The sequence below is a fragment of the Parasteatoda tepidariorum genome, chromosome X1, assembly GCF_043381705.1.
Source record: "Parasteatoda tepidariorum isolate YZ-2023 chromosome X1, CAS_Ptep_4.0, whole genome shotgun sequence".
NCBI lineage: Eukaryota > Metazoa > Arthropoda > Arachnida > Araneae > Theridiidae > Parasteatoda > Parasteatoda tepidariorum.
The window spans coordinates 74,217,485-74,241,169 of NC_092214.1; the positions used below are offsets into that span (position 1 = coordinate 74,217,485).

The following is a 23,685-nucleotide window of genomic DNA, read 5'->3' on the forward strand; positions in this document are numbered from 1 at the left end:
AAGTTCATAAACTTGCTTACTAGTACAGTATAGGGTTGTACCAAATAATAGGTTTCTGCTCTATGACTAGCTTTAAACATTTAGTTACGCTGATAAACTGGTTAAATAATTTCTTTTTCCACTGATATATTAAATTGAATATCAATAAATAGTAATTTAAAATTAAATAATTGAATTAATACAAAACTATGAGTTAAAAGCTGTATTATATTTTGCAAAAGAGTATCAAGCAATCCTATTCTGTTACAATTGTAAAATCAGCAGATATTTTCGAATATTTTATTTTGTTTCAAATGAATAGCTACTAATAATAAATTAATGAGATAAAAGCTCTATAACTATTATTAGGGTTTCTATACTTTCTTATAAATTGCAAAGCAATTCCATGTTTACTTCTTTCACAATTGAAATTAAAATTTACTTATTAATGCACCGAAACTAAAAAAGTTAGAAATATTTTTCCATTATTATATCATAGTTTCAATGATACCTGAGATTTCAATTAGATGTAAGATAACTAATAATAACAATAAAAGAAAATAAAGCCAGATTATTAAAGAATATTTGCTTAGAAATCATTCATATAATTTTTGTAATTATATTTCTTATACTGTTTTATTTTTGAACGGTATTATTTTGAATAATATAGCTGCATATAATATTCTGAAGCCATCTAAGAATTTGCCACATGCTTCTTTTTAGGAAACTTTAAAAATAAAAAAAAGCACACACAAAAAAAAAAAACTCTTTTTTNTAAAGCCAGATTATTAAAGAATATTTGCTTAGAAATCATTCGTATAATTTTTGTAATAATATTACTTATACTATTTTATTTTTGAACAGTATTATTTTGAATAATATAGCTGCATATAATATTCTGAAACCATCTAAGAATTTGCCACATGCTTCTTTTTAGGAAACTTTAAAAATAAAAAAAAGTACACACAAAAAAGAACTTTTTTTTTAGATGATTTCCTTATATTTCAAGTAAATACATCATTTGTGCCTGTTTTTTTATGCATGAGGAAATATTTAATTATAAGCTTAAGATTAAATAAATTTTCATTATCATTGAAAACATATTAATAATGAATTTTTAAAGACATACGCTAATGAAAAGAAAATATTTAGTTGCTGAATACCAAACAGTTGTAATTACTAGGCAAACCAAATAACCTGCTGGCCGAGTTTCTGTTATTTAAGAAAAATCATCACTGTTCTGGCCATCCTTAATTTTGCATTTCATTGTCTTATAGAATATATTTGTAATAGTAATATATCTATTATAGTTGCTGGCTTTCTGTCCATGAAAATGTTGTATGGAGCTTAGTTGGACCAATATGCATTATTGTTATAGTAAGTAGATTATTGAGAATTGGATAAAAAAATTGTATCTTTTTCTTAAATATAATTTTATAAGCTTATAAGTAAAAATAGCTTACAAATACCTTCAAAATATTAGTTTTTATTTAACAATTGGTGTAAGGATGCTACATTTTTAGAAATTTTGAAACTTGTCATTCAAACTTTTCAAAACATAGCTTTGTATTTAAAAAATGGACTAAAATAGATAAAATAATGAGTTATTTTTGTTTTTGTCTCGTTTGAACTTCGCAAAACATGGTTTTTTATTTAAAAAATAAAAATTAGATGAAATAAAGATTTTAGTAATTTTGAAAATTGTCTATCAAGTTTCTTTAAAATATTGTTTTGTATCTAACATTAGATCAAATTAAATAAAAGATTAAAGTGTTTTCCTTTATAAATTTTTTATATTTCATTCAAATTAGATCAAAATATAGTTTTCTATTTAAAAATATTTTTCACTTAAAACTATTCATAATTTTAATTTTTTTTTTTTTAAATCAATAAATTTTTGTTTCAGCTGACATTAATAGTTTTTCTATCAGCTTTAAAATCAAGTTTGCACTGCAAAGATTCAATAACCGATTTTGGAAATCTTAAGTAAGTATATTTAATTAAGCTTATCCAATAAATTTAATATAATTCCATTTAGATTGAATTGTCTTATTAATCCTCTTCAGCTTTGTGATTCGCTTTAGGATCTTTTTTGGTATGTCTGTATACTTTGTAATCCAATACTTTAATACTTTTTTCTATTCATGCCTGCAGTATATTCTCTAAAATTTGCAGAGCTTGGGATTTTAAATCATTAACTTGTGTGCTTTTTGAAGTGTATGGAAATGGCAGAAGAAATGCATCATGTAGTATAAAAAAGCTTGCAAACAATTGATTATAATTATAAAATGATTATGTTTATGTGGTTTAGATTTGTATATTAAGTTTGTTGAAAATGATTGTTTTTGAAATTTTTTGATTTCTTTTTGTTCTTATTAAATTTATTTTCATTTCATTGACACATTATTTAATTTCTTTTGACTGAGAAACTTTCAATCACTTCCATTTTAATGAATGAGAAATCGTTAGCAAGCTCAAAATTGCATGGTGAGATTTTTAAATTACTTGAATATTAAACGTGATTTTTATATCACGTCAACAAAAGTTGAAACACAGTGAAATTCATTAATTATTTTAATGCAAATTATGAAATAAAACTCCCAAATCTTGTTAGTAAGTATCACAATAAGAATAAGTAATGCAACTATTCCAGGGTAATAAATTCAGATAGTTAAACTATGTATGGTAAAGTTTTCTGAGATCTTGCCTCTAAAAAGCCTTTAGGATCTCAAGCCAGAGAATACCCACTACCCCATTGGCTGAATAATAATGAAAAGGATTTTAAAATTCGGAGCATTAAAAATTTCTGAAGTGTTGCCGTGGAAAGAAAACAGTAGAAAAGGGTTAGTTTAAACAGCCAAGATAGATGGAAGGCTGTAATTTTTATAAAGAATAAATCATTCTTATGATTGAGTTTAATCTTTATGAATAACTTTTAACGTAAGGAAAAAATCTTAAAAAAGCTGAAATCTTTAGATATTTTCTGACATATGATTGACATTTTAGTGTTAATTTACATTTAGCTCAGTGTTTATCCTTTTCTTCATGTTGGATGCCCATTTAAATTTTTAGTAAAGCTGCTTTAAAGTATAATTCTATTGTTAAAAATAATTAAAATTAAAAAAATAATTTAAAAATATTTAATGGATATAAATTAACTGTTTTTAATTACATAAAAAGTAATTAAAAAATTATTTTTCTTCTCACAAATAAGCTAAACTCTAAACAAATTGCATTAGTTGTTGCATGCAGAGTCTAAAAAATTAGTGGTTAAAGATATAAATTTTAATTTTGATTATGTAATATTTTTTATTTCAGGACCTTGCTTTGGTTAGCTATTATGCTTTTACCTATTCAAGGATCAACTTGGGTACTTGCAATTTTATCTGTAAATGAAACTCATGCTATACTTCAATATGCTTTTGCATTTTTTTGTCTTTTGGAAGGAATTTATATATTCATTGGCTACTGTGTTATTAACAGAAAAGTGAGTTTTATTTTTGTTACTACTTTACTATTCGTATATATATATCGGGTTGTTTGGAAAGTAATTTCATTTTTCCGACAGAGGATTTAATTGTATTTTTTCGAACTCAACTTCGCACTTAAGCCGCATTATCATTATATGTTTTGAGAGCTGATATAGCAAGGCTTGTGTGTGAGGAAGTTCAATTAATTCTACGCAGTAGTTTTTGGTTGGTGCCCTTTTAAATTTGGAGAGCAATAAACAGCATTTTCGTCATATTTTACTTTTTTACTATAGAAAAGGTAAAAATGCTGTTCATGTCAGAAAGAAATTTACAGATGTGTATGAATAAGATGCGTTGACAGTACACCAGTGCCAAAATTAGTTTGCAAAATTTCGATCCGGCAATTTTGATGTCGAAGATGCACCACGTTCTGTAAAGCCCGCTGAAGCTATTAAAGACACGATAAAGGCATTCGTTGATGTAAATCGGCAAATAACAACTCGTGAGATCGGTGAGAGTTTAAATTTATCAAATTCAACTGTTTATGACCACTTGAAAGGCCTGGGTTTAACCTCGAAGCTCGATATATGGGTTCCCCATGTTCTCACTGAGAGAAAATTGCGTCGTTACATTGACGTCTGTGATTCGCTTCTCAAACGTCACGAAAATGATCCATTTTTGAAGCGCATCATTACTGGGGACGAAAAATGAGTTGTCTAACGCAAGAGAGCATGGAGCAAAAACGATGAACCAGCTCATTTCGAAAGCCAATATCCATCAAAAAAAGATGATGCTGTCTGTTTGGTGGGATTTTAAAGGAATAGTTTTTTTTAGCTTTTACCGGATAACACAACACTTAATTCGGAAGTCTACTGTCGTCAATTGGACAAACTGAATGATGCTCTTCAACAGAAAAGGCCAGAATTAATCAACAGAAAAGGTAACAGTGCTCCATCAAGATAATGCGAGACCTCATACAAGTTTGATCACTCGCCAAAAGCTTTTACAGCTTGTATGGGATGCACTGCAACAACCACCATATTCTCCAGATCTGGCGCCTTTGGATTATCATTTGTTCCGATCACTTCAAAATTTTTTGGACTGTAAAACCTTTACTTCAAATGAAGAGGTCAAAATTCCCCTGGATCAGTTTTTTGCCAGCAAAGACCAAAAATTTTATGTGTGTGGAATCATTCTACTACCAGAAAGATGGCAAAAGGTGTTGGACAAGAATGGCCAATAAATAATTTAATAAAATATTCATTCATTATGCGAAAATTGTCTTTCATTTTCCCACCAAAAAACTAAATTACTTTCCGAACAACCCAATATATATATATGTCACGGCGAAAGACAGCAATCTGTGGTTGTTGACTTTCACCGGTGAGTGTCGACAAACACCAAAAACCTCGGTGAAAGATCGAATATTTCATTTCATTCTTGTACATTCGGACCCTCACTGGTGTATGTCGACAATCACAGATATGCTTTGGTGAATGTCCGGAATATTTATTACATTCGATTTGACATGAATTTATTCGTGGATATAATTACATTTATTCGATATTTTAATCTTACACTGATGTTTTTTTAAGGTTAAGTGCCACTGCCCAGTATACATTTGCCCGGTATACCCTACACTGATGTTTTTTTTAAGGTTTAGTGCCACTGCCTGGTATAAATTTGCCTGGTATACCCTACACTGATGTTTTTTTTAAGGTTAAGTGCCATTGCCTGGTATACCCTACACTGATGTTTTTTTAAGGTTAAGTGCCACTGTCTGCTATGCATTTGCCCGGTATACCCTACACTGATGCTTTTTTAAGGTTAAGTGCCACTGCACGGTATGCATTTGTCCGGTATACCCTACACTGATGTTTTTTTAAGGTCAAGTGCCATTGCCCGGTATATATTTGCCCGATACTCCAAACACTGATGTTTCTTTTAATCTATCGTCAGTAAGTATTAAAATATAGAATAAATATAAATATATCAGATAAATATAATAGTATTAATGAATAAATTAATATAAAATGGGATATAACAAATATTTCGGACATTCACCAAAGTGACTATGTGATTGTTGACATTCACCGGTGAGAGTCAGAAATAGGGGTACTTTGCAAATATTTCGGACATACACTAAGCGACTATGTGTATGTTGACATTCACCGGTGAATGTCGACATTCACCAGATTTCGATGTTTCACCGTAACATATATATTTATATGATACTGTGAATGACCAAAATATGGAGAAAGTCGACTTTCACTGGTGAATGTCTAAAATATTTGTTTAGCATACTCAATTAATATGGGAAAAAAGGCTAAAATTTTGTGGCACTGAATCGCAGTGCTGTATTGCGAAATGAGAAGTATAGAAAATTACAATTGTGTAAAAAAAGAAAAGAAAAAACGTATTGAGAAATAGACTTTTGTTAATGGATGTATTCGGATGGAAGAGTTTTAAGTTATTTAGATTTTAGCATACAAAACAGAGGAATGTTTAATTTTACATAAAAATAAAATTAAATCTCCAAAATATTTGAAATTTGGTGGCAAGAATATTCTATGCATCTTAATGTAATAAAAATTAACATTTTCAATTAATTTATAAAAAATTTTCACAACATATGCTCAGATGCTTCCAAAAAATTAGAAATAGAAACAGTTCAATAAGTTAACAGTATATTTGTAGAGTGTTGCTAAATTATACGTTGACACCTCTTAGTTTTTTTCTCTTACTATAGAAATAATGAAATATTTTATGTGTTAAAACTGTTTTTCTAGTTTGAAAGGTTATTGCCCAACTTTCAAGAAATGCTACTATTCATGTCACTACAGAATCTAAACTTAATTTAGTGAACTGGAAAAGTTTAAAATATGTTTTTTATTTTAATAACAATTTAAAATTTAAATGTTATATTCTCAAAATAATAATTTAAATGATTTTCTATTATATCACAGTTCATTAAAATGTTTATACTGATTTAGCTATAGTCCTATTTGCACACACAAAAAAAGTAACATTCCAAAATCCTAGTTTTAACATACTCATCTCCACATAAATTACTCTAATCTAGTGATCCACAATGGCCAACTTGGATAAAAGGTATTATAAGATATCATTTATGATGCAAGAGTAATTCCCTTGGATTAAGGAACTTAAATTATTGAGACTCATATTATCAGGACTCCATTGTATTTTTGAAATTTTTATACTGGAACCCATATTTAAACTTTTTACTCTAATTAATCAAGACTTTATGTAGACATTAATAATATAATTTCCATGAGCTTGATCACAATTCATTAAAAATTTACTTATTATTATTGAGTAAAAATTTTATCAAAGCCACTACCACAAAAGACAAAAACAGTTTCTAGAAAATTAACATAGAAGTTCCCCAATAATTTAGCAACCAGCTATCTTTATGAAAATATATACTTGCTTAAATATCTTTTGAAACATTTAATAATTTTAAATAAATAATTGTTTGGTAATAAGTAAACATGTTACAGCAATATTTGGTTTGATAATTGGTAATAAGTAAACATGTTTAAACAAATTTCTTTAAGTGCTCAAATGCTCATTTTTTATCCAGTCGTAGCTACAAGCTTTTACTATTGTTAGAAAAAAGATTTTATTATTGGTAGTAAAATAATTTTTAAAGTATGAAGAAAAATTCAGCTAATTTTTAAAACATGTAAAAGCATGCTAGCAAACTATTAGATCTTTTATACATACGTTAAAGTAATTGATTTCCTGGTCATTAAAACATTTTTGTTAAAAACTTTAAAAAACAATATTTATATATTAAAACAAATATTGCTTGATGCTTTCTCTAAGAAAAAGTTTTCTCAATGATCATACTAGTTAGAAGCTATGCCTAATGTACAGCCATTGACCTCCATTTACTGTTTTAAATTTTAGGTGCAGCAACAAGTTCGATTTATGTGGTTGCGAGTTTTTAAAAATGAAAAATATCCTGAAATCAATGGAGTAAAATCTTGCACAGTAAGCTATAATTGCTAAATTTATTAATATATTTTTGTTTCATGAGCAAAGAATTTTTGTTCATTTATTTTGGTATTAAAATTATTTTTTGTTAAATTTAAATGGCTTTAAAAAAGTGATGATTATAATTTTATTTGTTGTATGCAATAATTAATTTGAATAATCTAAAAGAAATCCCTTATTTTTTTTGAGCTTTGTATATGCATGGTATACATTTATAGTCCTCTTATTGATTGATTGATGACCTAGCTTTGAAAAACTAATGCTGTTTTTAAGAAAAAATAGATTTATTTTGTAAAAATACATTTTTGAGTATCTTTTAGTCATTTTATAATATATTTGTAAATTAGCATGTCTTTAGGTAAGCTCTTTAAAATACGTAGTAGAGTGTTTTTTTCTTGAAAATCTGAAAAGTTTTTTTTATTTATTTATTTTTTTTTTAAATTTTGGACACTTCATGTTCAACATAAAATAATGTCTGTACATTATTTGAAAGTCTTTTTGTAAATGATTTCGTAATACCTAGTTTGGAATAAAATATGCATTTTTAAAAGTGTTATGGTTTTTTTTGTTATTAAAGCTATGTTACAAGAAATAATTTTTTTTTATTAAAATAATATTCTTTGAAGCTTATAAAATCATGGTTGCCATTTGTACCAGACATTCCAATTATATTCTGGATTTTACAAATTTCACTCAGGATCTTAATTTAATAAAAATTTTGCTGATTTTGTATATTTTAGAATTATATTAAACTGTAATTTGTATAATAAATAATTTGCTGAAAATTTTTTAGCAAAATGAATATTTTGTTTGGTTTACTGGTTGTTAAAAATTTTTAATTCATAATTTACTAAATAGCACAATAAAAGATAATTCAATGACAATAAACTAGATTCTTATTCTCAATATAATTGGTTTTATGTTCTAAAAGATTTTAAGTGTGATGAATATTTTCTTATTCTTTATCGGAATAAAGTAAAATTTATTATTTTCCTTATTTTGAAAATAATTTAGTCGTTGCAATTTTCTTTTATTATATTTATCTGATACAAAAAAGAGCATTAGCGTGGGAAAAAAGGGAAAGAAAGAATGTAGAAAATTTAAATTCCCTAATTAACAAGAAAATAGAAACTTGAAAACTTCGCCAAAGAGATAATATACAATATGTTTTCAAAATAAAAAGATAGAATGTTGCTCACTCACATGAAAAAAATTAATTGAGTAAATGTACATTACAAATAATTTACTGCTACATGCCTTGTTTTTTGACATAATTGCCGCTATTGTCAAAGCATTTGTTAAGTCTGGGTACAAGTTTTCGTATTCCATAGTCATCGAACTTTGGTGCCTGTTGTTGAAACCACATTTCAACTTCAATTGTAATCTCATCACCTTTATGAAAGTTTTGCCCTGCAAGATGTTTTTTAGGAAAAGGAATAAGTGAAAATTGCTGGGTGCCAGGTTTGTGCTCTATGGTGGATGATCTAAAGTTTTCCCTTTGAAACTTTTGTAGATTTGAAGCACAGTGTGAGGATGAGTGTTGTTATTCAATAAGCAAACTTTGCTTGTCAGCAAGGCCCTGTGTTATCTCAAAATCTCTCAATTTGCCTCTGCATTAACTGTGGATCTAGTAAGCATGAAGTAAATCAGAAAAATGACTTGTATGTCCCAGAAAGCAGAAGTAGTGATTTTTTTCTGAAATTGAAAATTTAAATTTTTTGTCTCTTGGAGAATTTGTATGGAGCCATTGCATTGATTGTTTGGATTCTGGTGTGTAGATATAAACCCAAGTCTCATCACTTATAACCATGTAATTAAGAAACTTATCACCTACTTCTGCATTAATGTGTGAAAAAGTTAAGTGCATATTCTGCCCTTTTCTTTTAGTGTTATTTCATTGACAATTTTGGAACCCATCATGCACGCAATTTCTGGTACCCTAAGGTAACAGTCACTGCTTCATAAATAGTTGCCATACACTTCCAGTATGATTTATAGGAAATATTTTAATGTGAGATGCCTGTTTGCTTCAATTGCTTTCTCTGTTCTTTGAAGCATGGCATCAGCAATCACAGATGGTCTACCTGTTCTGATATCATCATGAGCATCAGTCCTATCTTTAAAGAAAGCACAATACCATTTCGTCACATTATATCAATTCATAATGTCTCCATAGAGGGAAAGAATTTCATTATGAATATCCATTGAACGTTCACATTTTGCATGAAGAAAACATATTACGGGACGCACTTCATATCACACAGACGTTATAAAGACGTGTTGCTCAAACAAGGCTCACAGTAAAACTTACTAATGACCTTGAGGGGAAAAGCAAAATGTTCCAGGTTACAGTCCGTGTTGCCAACGGACTACCAGATACTTTTCCTTTGCAGCTATAAAAGTATCTCTACTTTCTGAAAACACCTCATAGATCGAAGAAAGATGAAGTTATTTAACATAATTTCTTGAGAGATAAAACAAACTTCCGTGTAAATTTTATGTTCTTGCTAGAAAGTAATTAGTAACATATTTCTTGTCATACAATTTTTATAGATGAGATCAAAGTTTAAAAAATTTATAATTGTAGTTTCAAAATATTTTATTACATAAATTACAATTATAGTTAAATTTCAGTTACTCATATTGTCTAAATTATATTCTTTTTAAACTTCTTTAAGCATTTTGCTTGGTTATTACCTTTAATTAAAACATTTTGATGCGTTAATATTTGTGTTTCAGTTTTTATTGCTTCAATGTTTAGTTAACCATAGTTTTGTTCTTAGAATACAGTAGTATATCAGTCTTCGTCTAAGGTATACCACAGGAGTATTGGTATTTCTACATCATCTGCTACTAGCAGGTCAACTACTAAAACGTGCTCTAGCCACTATCGAGCTGAGTCAGAACCCAAGGTATCTGATAATCAACCATCGACTTCACATTTTGAGGAAACAAAATCTAACAAAGAAGTGTGTTGTAAACATGGAAAAATATATCATCCAATATTGAAAAACAGTGATTTTGAAAGTAAGAGATGTTTGTAAATTTTGTAAAAAAGTTTTTTTTTTTTGGATAGTTAGGATAATATTAAAATTTGATTGATTTCATAAAGAAAGGAGAAAGATTTTTGTTTAAAACAAGAATATTCATTTCATATTTGTTTTACAGTAGAAGATAATATAAATCATATAAGGATTATAATAATAAATCATAAAAAAATTTATTATTAAACTAAATTATGAATATTGTGATTTACAATTTTACAATATTACAATTGTTCAAAGTGTATTCAACTCAATGGCAAGGCAATTTCCTTTTCAAGCTGGTGGCTTTCCTGTATCAAATAACTCATTTCCTTTCATTTTATGGGAAAATAGTGCTTAGTTAGAAATTATTAGTTTGATTCTGATAAAGAGTTTAATGCGGGGAGAATTGAATTGCTTAATTTGAAATTTCAACAACTTTTCTGTTTGATTTTGCTCAAGGCTTTGTATTGCTGTTTACTTGGATAATAAATAAACGTAAATTCATGCATGGATTATTTAATATTATGCTGTACAAAGTCGCATATCTAGATGTCCATTTGACAGAAACTTTTATTTTCTTTGTCACTTTTTAACAAGCAAAATAAACAAGTTTAACAAGCAATAAGTTTTTCTTTTTTTTAAAAAAAAAGAATAAATAAATAAAAATACAAAAAAATTTTGCTCTGCAGATCTGTTGAGAAAGTATTAGCAAAAAAAAAATTAGTTTTCCACAGTATAATGATTTTTACGTAATATTTTGCTAGAATGAATTATACTAAAACTGCAACTATGCATTTTATTAAATTTGATGATAAAGGGTCAAGAACTTATGTCAATTTTTCACAAAAACTGACCATTAACCATACGTTACATTTTGAGGATTACTGAGTTTTGACAAATCAGTAACATGGAAATTTGATTCTTTTTGAGAGTTACTACCAAGATAGGTCCTGCTAGGGAAAAATAATACCTGTTTGTTGGCTAATTTATTTTTTTTCTCAGAATCAGCTTTCATGGACATAAATCTTTATTCCCCACGGTGTTCAATTCTTATTGTATATATTAAAGTTCCACAGCCATTGTAAGGAATGCTTTATTATGTGCAAAGGAATTACTTGAATTTAATAAATAAATGTTAATAGAAAACTTTCTTTTACCTCATTTTTTTCTGTCTATAAAATGTTTTGCATTTATTTTTTTGAATTAGTTTTTTCTTCTTTTTTAGAACAGATGTGCATATTTAGATGCTTTAAAAATATTTTTTCATGCTTTTCATATAAAATGAAATGAAACTGTTTCTGTAAGAGACATATTTTAAATTAGTTTATTATAATAACAAGAGCATATTATTAAGTAAAATTCATTATTTTATCAAAAACTAGCGACTTTTAGAGATTTGTGTGTCCCACGCAACACTACTTTAACCATGCATGCATTCCTTTATCTTCTTCATGAACTTCATATTTTATAGATTCTCTGCTTTACTCTCACAAATTGAATTTAAAAATATTGCATATTTGTTCAGTTTTATATAGTTGCTTTTTCAATATTTCATTGAAATATATTGCTAATTCATCAGAATGCTTATTAAGTTAAAAAAGTTCCTAATTATAATTTTTCTTAATTTTAAATTATGTAACAAAAATAATTTTAATTTTTTCTTCCATAGATGTAAGTTTGAAACTAATTAATCACTTCTTAGTAAATTAGGTGATATTCATGATAAAATTACACTAATGCATGTTTTATAGATAATAAAAGGTGTTATGCAGATGATATTTTGAATGGAAATCATATTGCTACTCCTAGCAGTCAAGCTTCTGCTGGAGAAATAAGCAATTCTTTTGACGATTTGAAATTTTCTGGTAAGTTATATTTTCTTATACTGTGCTTTTTCTGAATAATATCTGAATGTTGTAAAAACTTCGCTCTCCTTATTTCTGGCAATTGTAATTTTGTTTACATGGGTCTCACATAAAACTTGCAAGACTGTTATTTGGTATGCGTTGTAAGGATAATTTTTCTTTTACAAATAAATAATTATTTTTATAATACTTTTTATTTAATATTCCTCAGTTACTTTTAAGAGTTCTGGAAAGCAAGCATTTCTGAATGTTTAGTCACTCTTCCTTGCTTGCAAACAAAGGAAACATAAGAAGGATAGTCCTTATGGAGAAGGAAGTGACATTTCATTCACCATAATAATATTTGTATATTCTTTTTAAAGTTTTAAATGTTCTCCTTGATAACATATTGCTTTATTAATGGCATTTCTATTATATATAACCAAATTTCAACACTTTTATTGTAGAACAGTCACATATTAAACAATATATATAAGCCCAAATCAATACACTGAGACACATAAGTAAAATCCACACATAATACAGAAGAAAAAAGTGACATTCCAAAACAGTACAAATATTGGGATCAGCTGTATGTATAAGAGTTAATTTTTCTTCCTGTTTATTAGATTAGATAGTTTTTAATGAAAGAATGTGTTTTATAAACAGTATTTTCTAATGAGTCACTAACATTTTATTTTTAACTTTGCACTGAATTATTCATATATGCATATTTATCAACTCCAACATTTTAGCATTCAACAATATTTAAAGTGGTAGTGAAAAAAACTAGTTGAAATGTGAAATGACAGTTATGATGAGCATAATATTTTTTAGTCCCATCATCTCCTAAAAAAGGAAATTTATCAGGTATTTTGTATCTATTTTGGAATTATTTATTTGTTATGGTATTCAAAATTATTTTAAATCAAATTAATTTCACCAATCAAATGTTAAAGCTTATTTGCTATCTTTTCAGTTAACTTACATCAAAAGTGGGAGGAGTTGACAACTATGTATATGTGTCCGACACCAGATAGTTATTCTTTAAAAGGGTGTTCTTTTAAACTATTGTTCATTGCTATGATTTTTCTTTCTTCTGATATTGTGTTAATTTTTTTTCAGAGTATTCTACTTCACCAGGTCCTAAAATGGGTGTAAATATATTTTCTTATCCCCGACTACCTGGCTCAAGATCACCTTTAAGTAAAACTTCATTATCACTTAAAATCTCAAAAGATCCGAGTCTCAGTTGGGGAAGTCAAAAATCATCACCTTTATCTGCTCCTGTTTGTTCCAATGCTCCACGAATGGGAATCAGAGGAGTAGAAAAATCAAATATTTCTGATATTTTAGCTGAAACCAATAGTCTAGATTGTAGTTTTCATCTAAAGCCTGATTTTATTAAGACTGGAATTTGTTCTTCATGTAGATCTCAAAGCTTCTCTAAAGATACATATAGTAGTACTGAATTTTCTCAATATTCAAAACAAACATCTGATCCTCAAAAGAAGGTGCATGCATCAAAAGAAAAATTACTTAGCTCTGATCACAAACTCTCTCATAATACCTTGCAATCAAATGAAAACATGAAATTTGTATTAAAAGAAAAAATACCTTTTAAAAGTTTGCCTAGCACTAATGTTTCATTGAGAAAAACTGCTTCAAATAATGAGCTCCGAAGAAGTATAGCAAATGCAAGCCCTATGAAGGAAACTGGTGATGCTTTGATTGATTCAATGCCTCAAAGTGAAGTATCACCTGTGTGTACTCAAAGTACTCCTGATACAGGGTCTTATTTAGACCGAACATCTCCTCGATTAATTGGTACTTAATATATATTGTTAATATAACCCATTAGTGCCCAATGCTTGACTGTACTTGTTTTGGCAACAGTTCAAAAAATGCATCATAAGCTCGTAGGAATTTATTTCTGAATTAAATTTGACATAAATTACTTCTAAGTATTTTTCTTTTAAATAATGACTGTATGTATCAAGCATTTGAATATAAATATAGTTTTTTTAAAAATTTTTATGACCCTCTAAGTAAGTTTTTCACAGTTTTTAGAAAAAAAATTGTTTACTGTACAATACCAAACAAGATTCAATTAAGCCCTCACTCTTAATCTCACGTGAATATTGACCAGTAACCAAAAGCAAGCAAGCCCCTATTCACCTCCCACATCTAGAGTTCGATAATGTAGACTCAGGCTGTGCAAGTATACACCTGAGGAAATTTGTAAATTTTGTGGATACTTTTCTTAAATTAACAAGAGCATCCACACAATTTTAAAAATCAACTATCGATATTCGATCCCTGAGTTTCGAACATTTAACATCGTGATTCAAATTCAAGTGATTTAAAAATCTAATGCAATGATTTGTATTCATGTGGTTAAATAATAACACTTCATGACTCTTATTTACACAATTTGAAAGTCCTACAGTGCAATTTGTATTCATCCTTTGTTTTAAATTTTTTAACATTGAAACTTATACCTTGTGATTTGTATTGATTCACACGATTTCGAAATTAGATATAATGACTGAAATTCAGGCGATTTAAGAATCAAACGGTGGAATTCGTATTCTTAAGTCTTTAAAATTTAATATCGTGATTTGCAGTCACGTGTCTTTACAGTTTAATATCGTCATTCGTATTCACGTACTTTATATTCGTATTATGGCACTCATATGATTTCCAGGAACTCTAGCTACTATGGATTCTGCGTAGTTACGAACTAATTTTTTCAGTTGTACATAGTTAACTAAATCAGATTTTTTTTAAAACAAACAGATATTTAAAAAAATATTAGAACCTAAGCATTTGTCTATATGATTTTATAAGTATCTGTTTTAATTACTTGTGTTCAGTAATGGACAAAATTCTTTTAATTCTAATTTATTAAATTATAAATACATAACCTTGCAACCACTTGGAAATTTTTCTTTCTGAAACTACAGTGAATCCATGGTAGTTGGAGTCAGGAACATCATTTAAAAGATTTACTGATTACGATTAGAAATTGTTGTAAATAAATATATTTAACTTAAATCTTTTGTTCTTTGTGTTTATTCTCTATAAAAGAATTTGTATTTTCTTGCTAATTGCTTTTGAGGATGCAATTATAATAATTTGAAAAAGAAGAGTAGGTCTAATTTTAGGAAAGAAGCTAATGATCTAATTTTACATTCATTTGTTTTATACTCAATTAAAGTGAGCAAAATTTCTGCTTTATTAAAGCGTTTCATTTTCTTAAATTTGAATTTTGCCCTTGTTACCATTTATCTCCTAACTTTGCATGGATTTTTATCAAACTTAGAGTGGGAACTTGGCTGGTATTTTACAGTATCTGTAATTATTAAGTCATTGATTAATTTATATTCAGCTAACAATTTATAAAAAAAAAATTAGAATCTCACACAGTTCTATATTTTGGTAGTTTTTTTTAAAATGCTGCATTGTTTTAAGCTTTGAGAATTTTTAGACTTTTCTAAACAACAGAGAAAATTTCCACTCATGGTTATTTAAAGCAATTTTCCAGTTCATTTCTCATCATTTAATATAATTTTATAGAATATCATTGAAAAATTATGACATGGGCATAAATGGGGTAACTATCTTTGACATATGGTTATTTTTGTTTCAGTTGCACTTTTAATATTTTCTATTTATTTTAAGATGATACTCCAAGTGATGAAGAAGTGCCAATATCCATAAATTTAAATGGACGAAATTCTCAAAGTAACTTTTTTAGCATTAGCTACTTTCAAAAACCAAGCAATTTTTCAAATCCTCTCCAAAAATCTGTTCCTCCTTTAGCCACAGCTGAAAGTGATTCTGAGTGAGTGAAATTTTTTTTAATCGTTATAACAGTATTAGAAGAGTAGTTACTTTGTTAAAGTTCTAAAAGTTTTATGGAGTTTGTTTAGAGTATTTTTTATATTTTATTCATTCTTATTATTACAACTCTTATTTTATATATATTATCATTTGTTGACATTAAACATGAATGCAATGTTGTTTTTAAATCTTAATTTTATTCATTTCTTGATCATTAAATAAGAGAGTTTGTGAATGAGCAAAAGTTTGCTCTTGTCAATTAATAAAGATCCTTTTAAAACAAGTTTTCTTCATTATTGTTTGTAATATATATGAACTATATAATTAATACTAGATTTAGTCTTAAGATAAAAGTGTATGTTTTTATTTTAAATGCGTTAAAATTTCTTTCATGCTTCTTTTCAATGAAGTGGAGAGGTAAATATGATTTGTAATCCTAACTATAAAATTTATTTCATGATTTTTTAAAGAATGCTGAATCTCAAGATTGGCATTCAGTATCAGTGATGCACCTTTAAGGATATAATTTGCTCCGTAATTTGTCCTTATCTGCAATTTTTTTTAAACAAAATGAAATATAAATAATATTCATATCTTAATAATCTCTATTTTTATAAATATTGAAATTTGGAATTGAATGGCACTTGAAATTCTAAAACCCATAAATAAATTAATTCCATCCTTACAACATTTAATTTTTTAGCTATCAAAAAAATTTCTTAAACATTAAAATTCTGTAATTAATCGAGAAAAATCCTCATAATTTTGCAAAGTAAGTAAAAATATTAAGAAAATAATATTTTTAAAGAAAATGGTTAAACATTATTGAAAACTTCTAACTCTATTCACTTATTACTAGAAAGATTGTGTTTATAATTAGTTTTCAAGCTAAATAAAATGTTATTAGACAAATTTTATACTAGTAAGTACTAAATTTTATTTTTAAGTTCATTGAATTTTATTTATTGCATATGTCTGAAAAATTTATTCTGCGTAACTATAATTTTTAAGTTTTTTATTGAACTATGCTAGACATACAATACCCACTTTTCTTCATCTATTGAGGCATGAATCTTTATGATTCATGCATCACAAGCTTCCGAGTTATAATAATTAGATTTATGACTAAAAAATATAAAAGTAAAATTCTATTTCATGAGAGTTAAAGTGAATTTATATTTCATTTACTGATCAGATTTTCCATTAAATATGATTTTATCTTTATGGTTCCAAAAGTAGACTTTAAAAGTCTAGTTAGTGCTGCTTAGAAATTAAGTTATAGACATAAAAACATATACATACTTTCTCTGATTAAATATACCTTTATTTTGACAAATCCAGATTTCTATTCATCAAAATATGTATTGTAACTGCAATCAGGAAAATATGTCATAACTCTAGAATTAGTTTAACCTCTAAAAAAAAAAACTTTTGTACCAATTTGGGAAAATGTAAAATATTTTATATCTTACAATTCATAATAATTTCAAAAATTTATAAATTAAATTATAAAAAAATAACAAATAATCAGTAAAGCATATATTTTACTTCTTTTAAATAGACTTTTTTTACAATTGTGTGCAACAATCTTTTGATTTGTGTACTTAATTCCAGAAATATGACAAAAAACATAAGAAATAAAAGTGAAAGTAAGGGGATCAAAATTTCAACTGCTCTCCTGACAACATAATTAGGACCCTGTTTTTCAGATTTGCAGTTTCACTCCCTTTAATTTGAAGGGCAAAATTTTGAATCCATTATAAATCTAAAGTGTTCACTCAAGCCATAGTAATTGAATGTTAGTATATGAAATTTCAATCTTAAATTTTTTTCTTTGTCTTATTGTAATTAACTGTTTTACAAAGTATGTTTGGAAAACTTTGTATCAGTATATTTTTTCAAATAAAAATCTTATTTTAAAATAAATCTCTCTACTTGGTGAGAGTCATATTTTAATATATAAATATATTATGTGATTAGTTGAAAAAGTATGAAGCATTTGTTGTTAATTGACTTGCATAGTTCAGATAAAAATACTTATCTAATCATAAAATATTTATCAATCTAATTATAAAATATTTATGTGAACTAAACATGATGAATGCTTTATACAAAATACTAATAAACATTTACTGAAAACATTGTTATTAATTTTACCTCCCATGAGTTGCTAAACTTAATATTTTTTCAATAGTTAAGATTAGTTTCTTTATTTTAGAAGTTTACTTCTGTATGAAAATTGTAAGTAAGATTTTTTTTCTGATTTTTAAGTATACATCGCTTGTGCCAGCTATATCTAGTAACTACCTTTCCTACTGAGCCACTGCTTTAAATTTTTGGATATGCATGTTGTTTTTTTTTCCTTTCATTTTTTCAAGGAAAAATAACTATTTATTTGCTGAAATTTACATTGGTTTTGATTTTTGATAATGTAAACTAATTTGCCTTTATATTGCATGTTTTTATTTTTGCACTTGCATTCTGATACTTATTGCTATAAACTTATAGCTTATTTCATTTTATGTAAAATATTATCATGTCTCATTCATCAGGTCGATTGATGACCCTCAAATTTGTTTGATTTTTATTACCATAAAAAGCAAGGTTGTAACCAGATGGGTTTTAGGATCAGATATTTAATTCTCCCGCTAATTCGCAGAATTCCATGAATCTCATGAACGTCGATTTGCGGATTTCCCCAAATGAATAATTTGTATTCTGACAAAATTTCTTCAGAGTTTCGTTAATCTAAAATTTAAATTTCGTGATTTTCGAAATTCTCTTGAACGAGACATTTATTCCACCCTTAACGGTACCCTCTTTTTTGTTTTTCTAAGTTCTTAGTCATGCGCGACTTTTTTTAAAAGTAGATTTGTTAGAGAAAATCACAACTTTGGACAAACTTCAACATCACATCAATGAAAAAAAATTCTATAACTTCTAGAATTAATGAACTGAGGCAAACACAAAAGTATAAAATTTGTAATCTACAGAGTAATTCCCGAAATAGCAAACATTAAAAAAATTACTCTCTAGAAAAAGTTATTTTTTTCCCTCTCATTTTTTAAAATTTATGTTTTAATGAGTAGCAATTTTGTTGTGTTTATTTGTAACAGAAGAATTATCTTATCAATGTGATATATTCGCCTCTTTTTTTTATTTGCCTACAATTAGTTGTAAAAATCTTTTAATATGATCATACAACAAGGCCACGATATTTCAGAGATCACTTCTCAAAGCAGGCAATACCATTTTAAGTCCGTGTTTTGATTACCCCCCTCTTCTGCAGCTAATGCAATCGATTTTCGTATGAGTTTTAAAATTCCTATATTATTACAGCACGCAAAATTTAATCGCGCATTTAAGTAATCACTTTTTCATTTGCTTGATTAGAGTGAATACCATCATAAGTGCTCTCCGCCATACCATAGCATGCATGCAGTGATAAAATCGTTTTATCAGCCATTAAATGCTAGGAATTTTCTCAATATTTTTTTTAAAGAAAACCCTGTATTGTTTATACATTATTACAACTTGCAAAATTCAATTCGTGCATTTATGAGTCACTTTTTGACGTAACGATACCACAGTTTTTTTGAAGAAGTTTTTAAAATTATTGCTACTGATGTTCCTGTGGTTTATTAAGGTCCGATATTTTCATGCGATATTATTAAGAAACAAGAAATTTTACTCGTACATTTGAGTAATTACTTTTTGACGTGGTGGATGGGCTGTATCTATGTGTTGTTTTTATAGTTTTTGTGGCAGTTAATGCTGTTGATTTTTACAAACTCTTTAAAATCCCGATACTATTGTGATATGGAAGATTGAAATCGTACACCTGAGTATTCACTATTTGACGCGATTTTTTCTATCAATTATTTGGGCAGTTATCACTACTTACTTATTTTTGCATATTTATTCAAATCTTGATATTTCTAATAGGATATTAATTGATATTTCTAATAGGATTTAATTTACCAATTTTTGATGCGTTCGATTCGTGTGATTTTGTTATAAATACACTTGGTTTAATCTATAATTTATTTCCAGTTATTGCCATAGATTCTAGTTTTTATTTTCTTTTTTGATGTCATGACGACTTGCTAAGTGCAAAAAAGGAGGAATATGTAATTTTTTCAATATACATATTCTTTTCTGCATCACGACAGTCTTTGCACAAAACAGTGAAAGAAATTATGTACTTAAAAATGTATATTGTGAAAAAAAATTAAGATTATTTCTTCTTTCAGCAATCACATGTCTGCGGGATACAACCTCCCCTAAAATAAAATTGTTTCTCAGTCATTTGTTTTTGTTTCTTTATTTACCTTAATAGCTTAACTATTTGTACTTTTTTTCTAAACAAAAAATATTTTGTACTAAAAATATCTAAAAAATAAACAAAATAATAAAAAGTCAGTAAAGTTTATTTTTTAAATTTAAAATTTGTTATTCGAGAACATTAAAGTTTATTTGTAATTTAAAAATTTAAAATTTATTTATAATTCATTTATATAAAAGTTTTGAATATGTTATTAAGTTATTTTATCAGTATAATTCATGAGTTTTTTCCTTTATTTAATAATTCAAAGGGATGAAATTCAAATATAATTTACATTTGATTTTCTTTTGTTAACTTTTAAAATATCATAAAATAATGTTAAAAGTTAGATAAAGTTTTATTAATGATTTTTTTTAAATATTTGCTTCTTTTTATAAGGAGGAGTTGAAAAATGAAACGGCTTGCAAAGTGGGTGGTGAACTAAAAAGGTTGGGAACCTATGGTTTTGGCCTTTCATCCTGTCACTAGCTCTTCCTTTTACATCCTTCAACCCTCTATTTACTACCTATTCTTTTCCTTTTCAGTTCTTTTCAAATATTTTTCAAAATGTGAACTAATATTAAGAAAAAAATCCCTGCTTGTACACCTGAAAGAACATTTTCTACTTTGGGGAGGTTATATGTGACAAAACTGGTCAAGGAAGATTAAAATGGTTTAGTTCTAATTAGCACTCACTGTGTTGTTTAGACAAATTTTGAAGGAATTATAGACAAATTTCCAACTGAAAAAACTAGACATTTTGAATCTGTGGTATGAGTTTTAGATGATAGATTACTAAAAAATGCTAAATTGATTTTGAATTTTTTTGATGGATTGAAAATATTTATTATTATTTTATTTAATTGTTATATGACACTATTTCAGTTCTGCAACAATGTTTTCGTGTGTGTATTAGATTTGAATTGAAATATATCATATTTTTAAAAAAAATTAAGTGCAGTAAAATTATTTCCTGGTGTTTTAAATAGCCTAATAATGATACTTAATTTTTAATTTAAGGTGTTTGCCAAAACTTTTCATAATAGGTATTTATTCAGAATATAATATATTTGGATACTAAATGAATTTTATCTTCACTCAATATATTACAGTATATTACATTTTGTTTCATTCATTCTAAGTTCTTTAATTTTTTAGCCTTTTTATTGTGGAAAATTTTGGGATTATTATTTTTACACTTTTATCATGATCATATTTTAATTTTTAGATAAAAATGATTTAAAAATATAGAACAGAACTGAAGAATTGTGTTTAAATAACTTTAGTTAGTGTTAGTGTCATTATTTAAGTTATGAGAATTTTTAACATTGAAATAAAATTAATGAGAATTACGCTATCCGTTTGTTGGCGAAACAAATTTCCTAATTATTTACGTTTAATTGAAAAGAAAATTATTTTAAATATTAGTTTTTCTTATCTATAATTAAATGAATTAGTGAAAGCAATTATGTTATATCAAGTGTTTTTATCTCACATATCTTAAGTTTATTATTAGGTACAGTAATATAACTAGGTCTAGAATTCTCCTAAAAAGTTATCCTGGTTGTTACTGTCATGTTAAAGAAGAAATCTAAAAGAAAAAGGAAAATAAAGAAAGAGCAGTTAATATTTGGATAATGAGATTTACTTATGAAAAGGATAACAATGTTCTAGTGTTTTATTTTTTCTTGTTTAAACAACACAAATATGCAGCATTAAATAATATTTTGAAATTTTTCTGTATAATGGTATAAATTAAAAATAATTCATTTCACTTAATAAAAAATGTATAAATTGTTTTGTCCAAACGTAAAGTACTTCTATAATGATGTAATCATTAAATTTCATAAGTATTTATTGTTTAATTGAACTTGATGTGAGAATTCATTATGGAGATGGTTATGGCAATTACTGGAGATGTTTGTTTTATCATAATGTCTGTTTCAAAATCTGAGAACAACATATCAATATAACATACCGACAAATTACTAATTTGTTAAGTTTAGCTGAAATAAGGTATAGTTTTATTATGCATTAATAGTTTGTCTTTCATTTATTTTAGCTCTAGTGGAGAAACTGCTCTTTAAAGTCAGAGATTCTTCTGAGTATGCCTACATTTGAGTTTGAGCTTCTAGATTAAAATACTGTTATTAAGTAGTAGTAGATGTTTTTTTAATGCATTTAATGACTGACTTCTTTAGAAAATTTTCTTAGAAAAGAAGTAAGAAAAATTTTACTTGTTTTTTTTTGGAGAAATATATTGTTTGGTATTAAGCATTTAATCCTTTTTTTCAGGACATCATTATCATCATAAAGATCATCAAGTGGTTTTACTTGAGAATTATATCTTTTATTATATACTATAGGAATAATTATGTTTATTTTATTTATTGTTTTGCTTAGACAGTCATTTTTAGGAGAAAGTCTATCAAGAATGATTCAAATTTATTTATTGCATTCGTATAACTTTTTTTATGACAAATCATGTGATACTTTATCCCATTTAAAAACTTTAAACTTAACTATTTTTGGATATTGAATAATAAAGGAAAACTTAATTGTTGCTTAACATGAAATATGCTTATTCTAGTCACTATATATATATATATTTATTCAATAGTAGCTACTCTACCTGACCCTGTACAGAGGTAGAGTGAGCAGATTCCTACAGTAGAATAAACTTTTTCTAGATAGTTGTGCTCCATGGATACATGATATATGTCGACTTGCAACATAATATAAAAAAGTAAATAGGTGATCCTTAATGAAGAAATAACAGTAATGATTGTTACTCTTAGTTTGAGTAAAAAACTCTATACTCCATATTTATCATAATTTACAGTGTAACATCTTTGATTTATTGAAAAAAAAGAATAAAAAGTGGAGCTGTTTTTTATTCTGTCAATGATGGCATAGACAATGTCAGCAACTCAATTGTCTGTCTAAAATTATGGAGATCTAAGAACAAAATGTTTCATTCATTGTAAAAAAAATGCACATGAAATTTTAAAAATTGCTTTTTAAATAGACGTAGCTCCATTTTGTAGCAAATTTTTTGTTTACATTTGATGTAATATATACTTCTAATGAAAACAGGTAACATATTGTGTCATCTTGGTAGAAAGCTTTGAATCTGCAATCCAGATTTTTGTTTCACTTTAAGTGAAAATATTTTT

General features: G+C 26.9%; 1 protein-coding gene across 3 annotated transcripts in view; it reads left to right on the plus strand.

Moving 5' to 3' along the window:
• Nucleotides 1-23,389, plus strand: part of LOC107448394 (protocadherin-like wing polarity protein stan) — a 101,889-nt gene extending 78,500 nt beyond the window's left edge. The window contains exons 28-38 of one of the 3 annotated variants that reach the window (XM_043042939.2): nucleotides 1,290-1,356; nucleotides 1,886-1,965; nucleotides 3,298-3,466; nucleotides 7,383-7,466; nucleotides 10,253-10,496; nucleotides 12,247-12,360; nucleotides 13,465-14,166; nucleotides 16,024-16,186; nucleotides 18,404-18,426; nucleotides 22,572-22,730; nucleotides 22,805-22,933. In XM_043042939.2, coding sequence (XP_042898873.1) covers nucleotides 1,290-1,356; nucleotides 1,886-1,965; nucleotides 3,298-3,466; nucleotides 7,383-7,466; nucleotides 10,253-10,496; nucleotides 12,247-12,360; nucleotides 13,465-14,166; nucleotides 16,024-16,186; nucleotides 18,404-18,426; nucleotides 22,572-22,630 — 1,705 coding nt within the window. In that variant the 3' untranslated portion in view covers nucleotides 22,631-22,730; nucleotides 22,805-22,933. Of the gene's footprint in view, nucleotides 1-1,289; nucleotides 1,357-1,885; nucleotides 1,966-3,297; nucleotides 3,467-7,382; nucleotides 7,467-10,252; nucleotides 10,497-12,246; nucleotides 12,361-13,464; nucleotides 14,167-16,023; nucleotides 16,315-18,403; nucleotides 18,427-22,571; nucleotides 22,731-22,804 lie in introns of those variants that run through there. The other 2 variants (XM_043042940.2, XM_071187894.1) reach the window with 2 other exon arrangements.
• The last annotated feature ends 296 nt before the right edge of the window (nucleotides 23,390-23,685 follow it).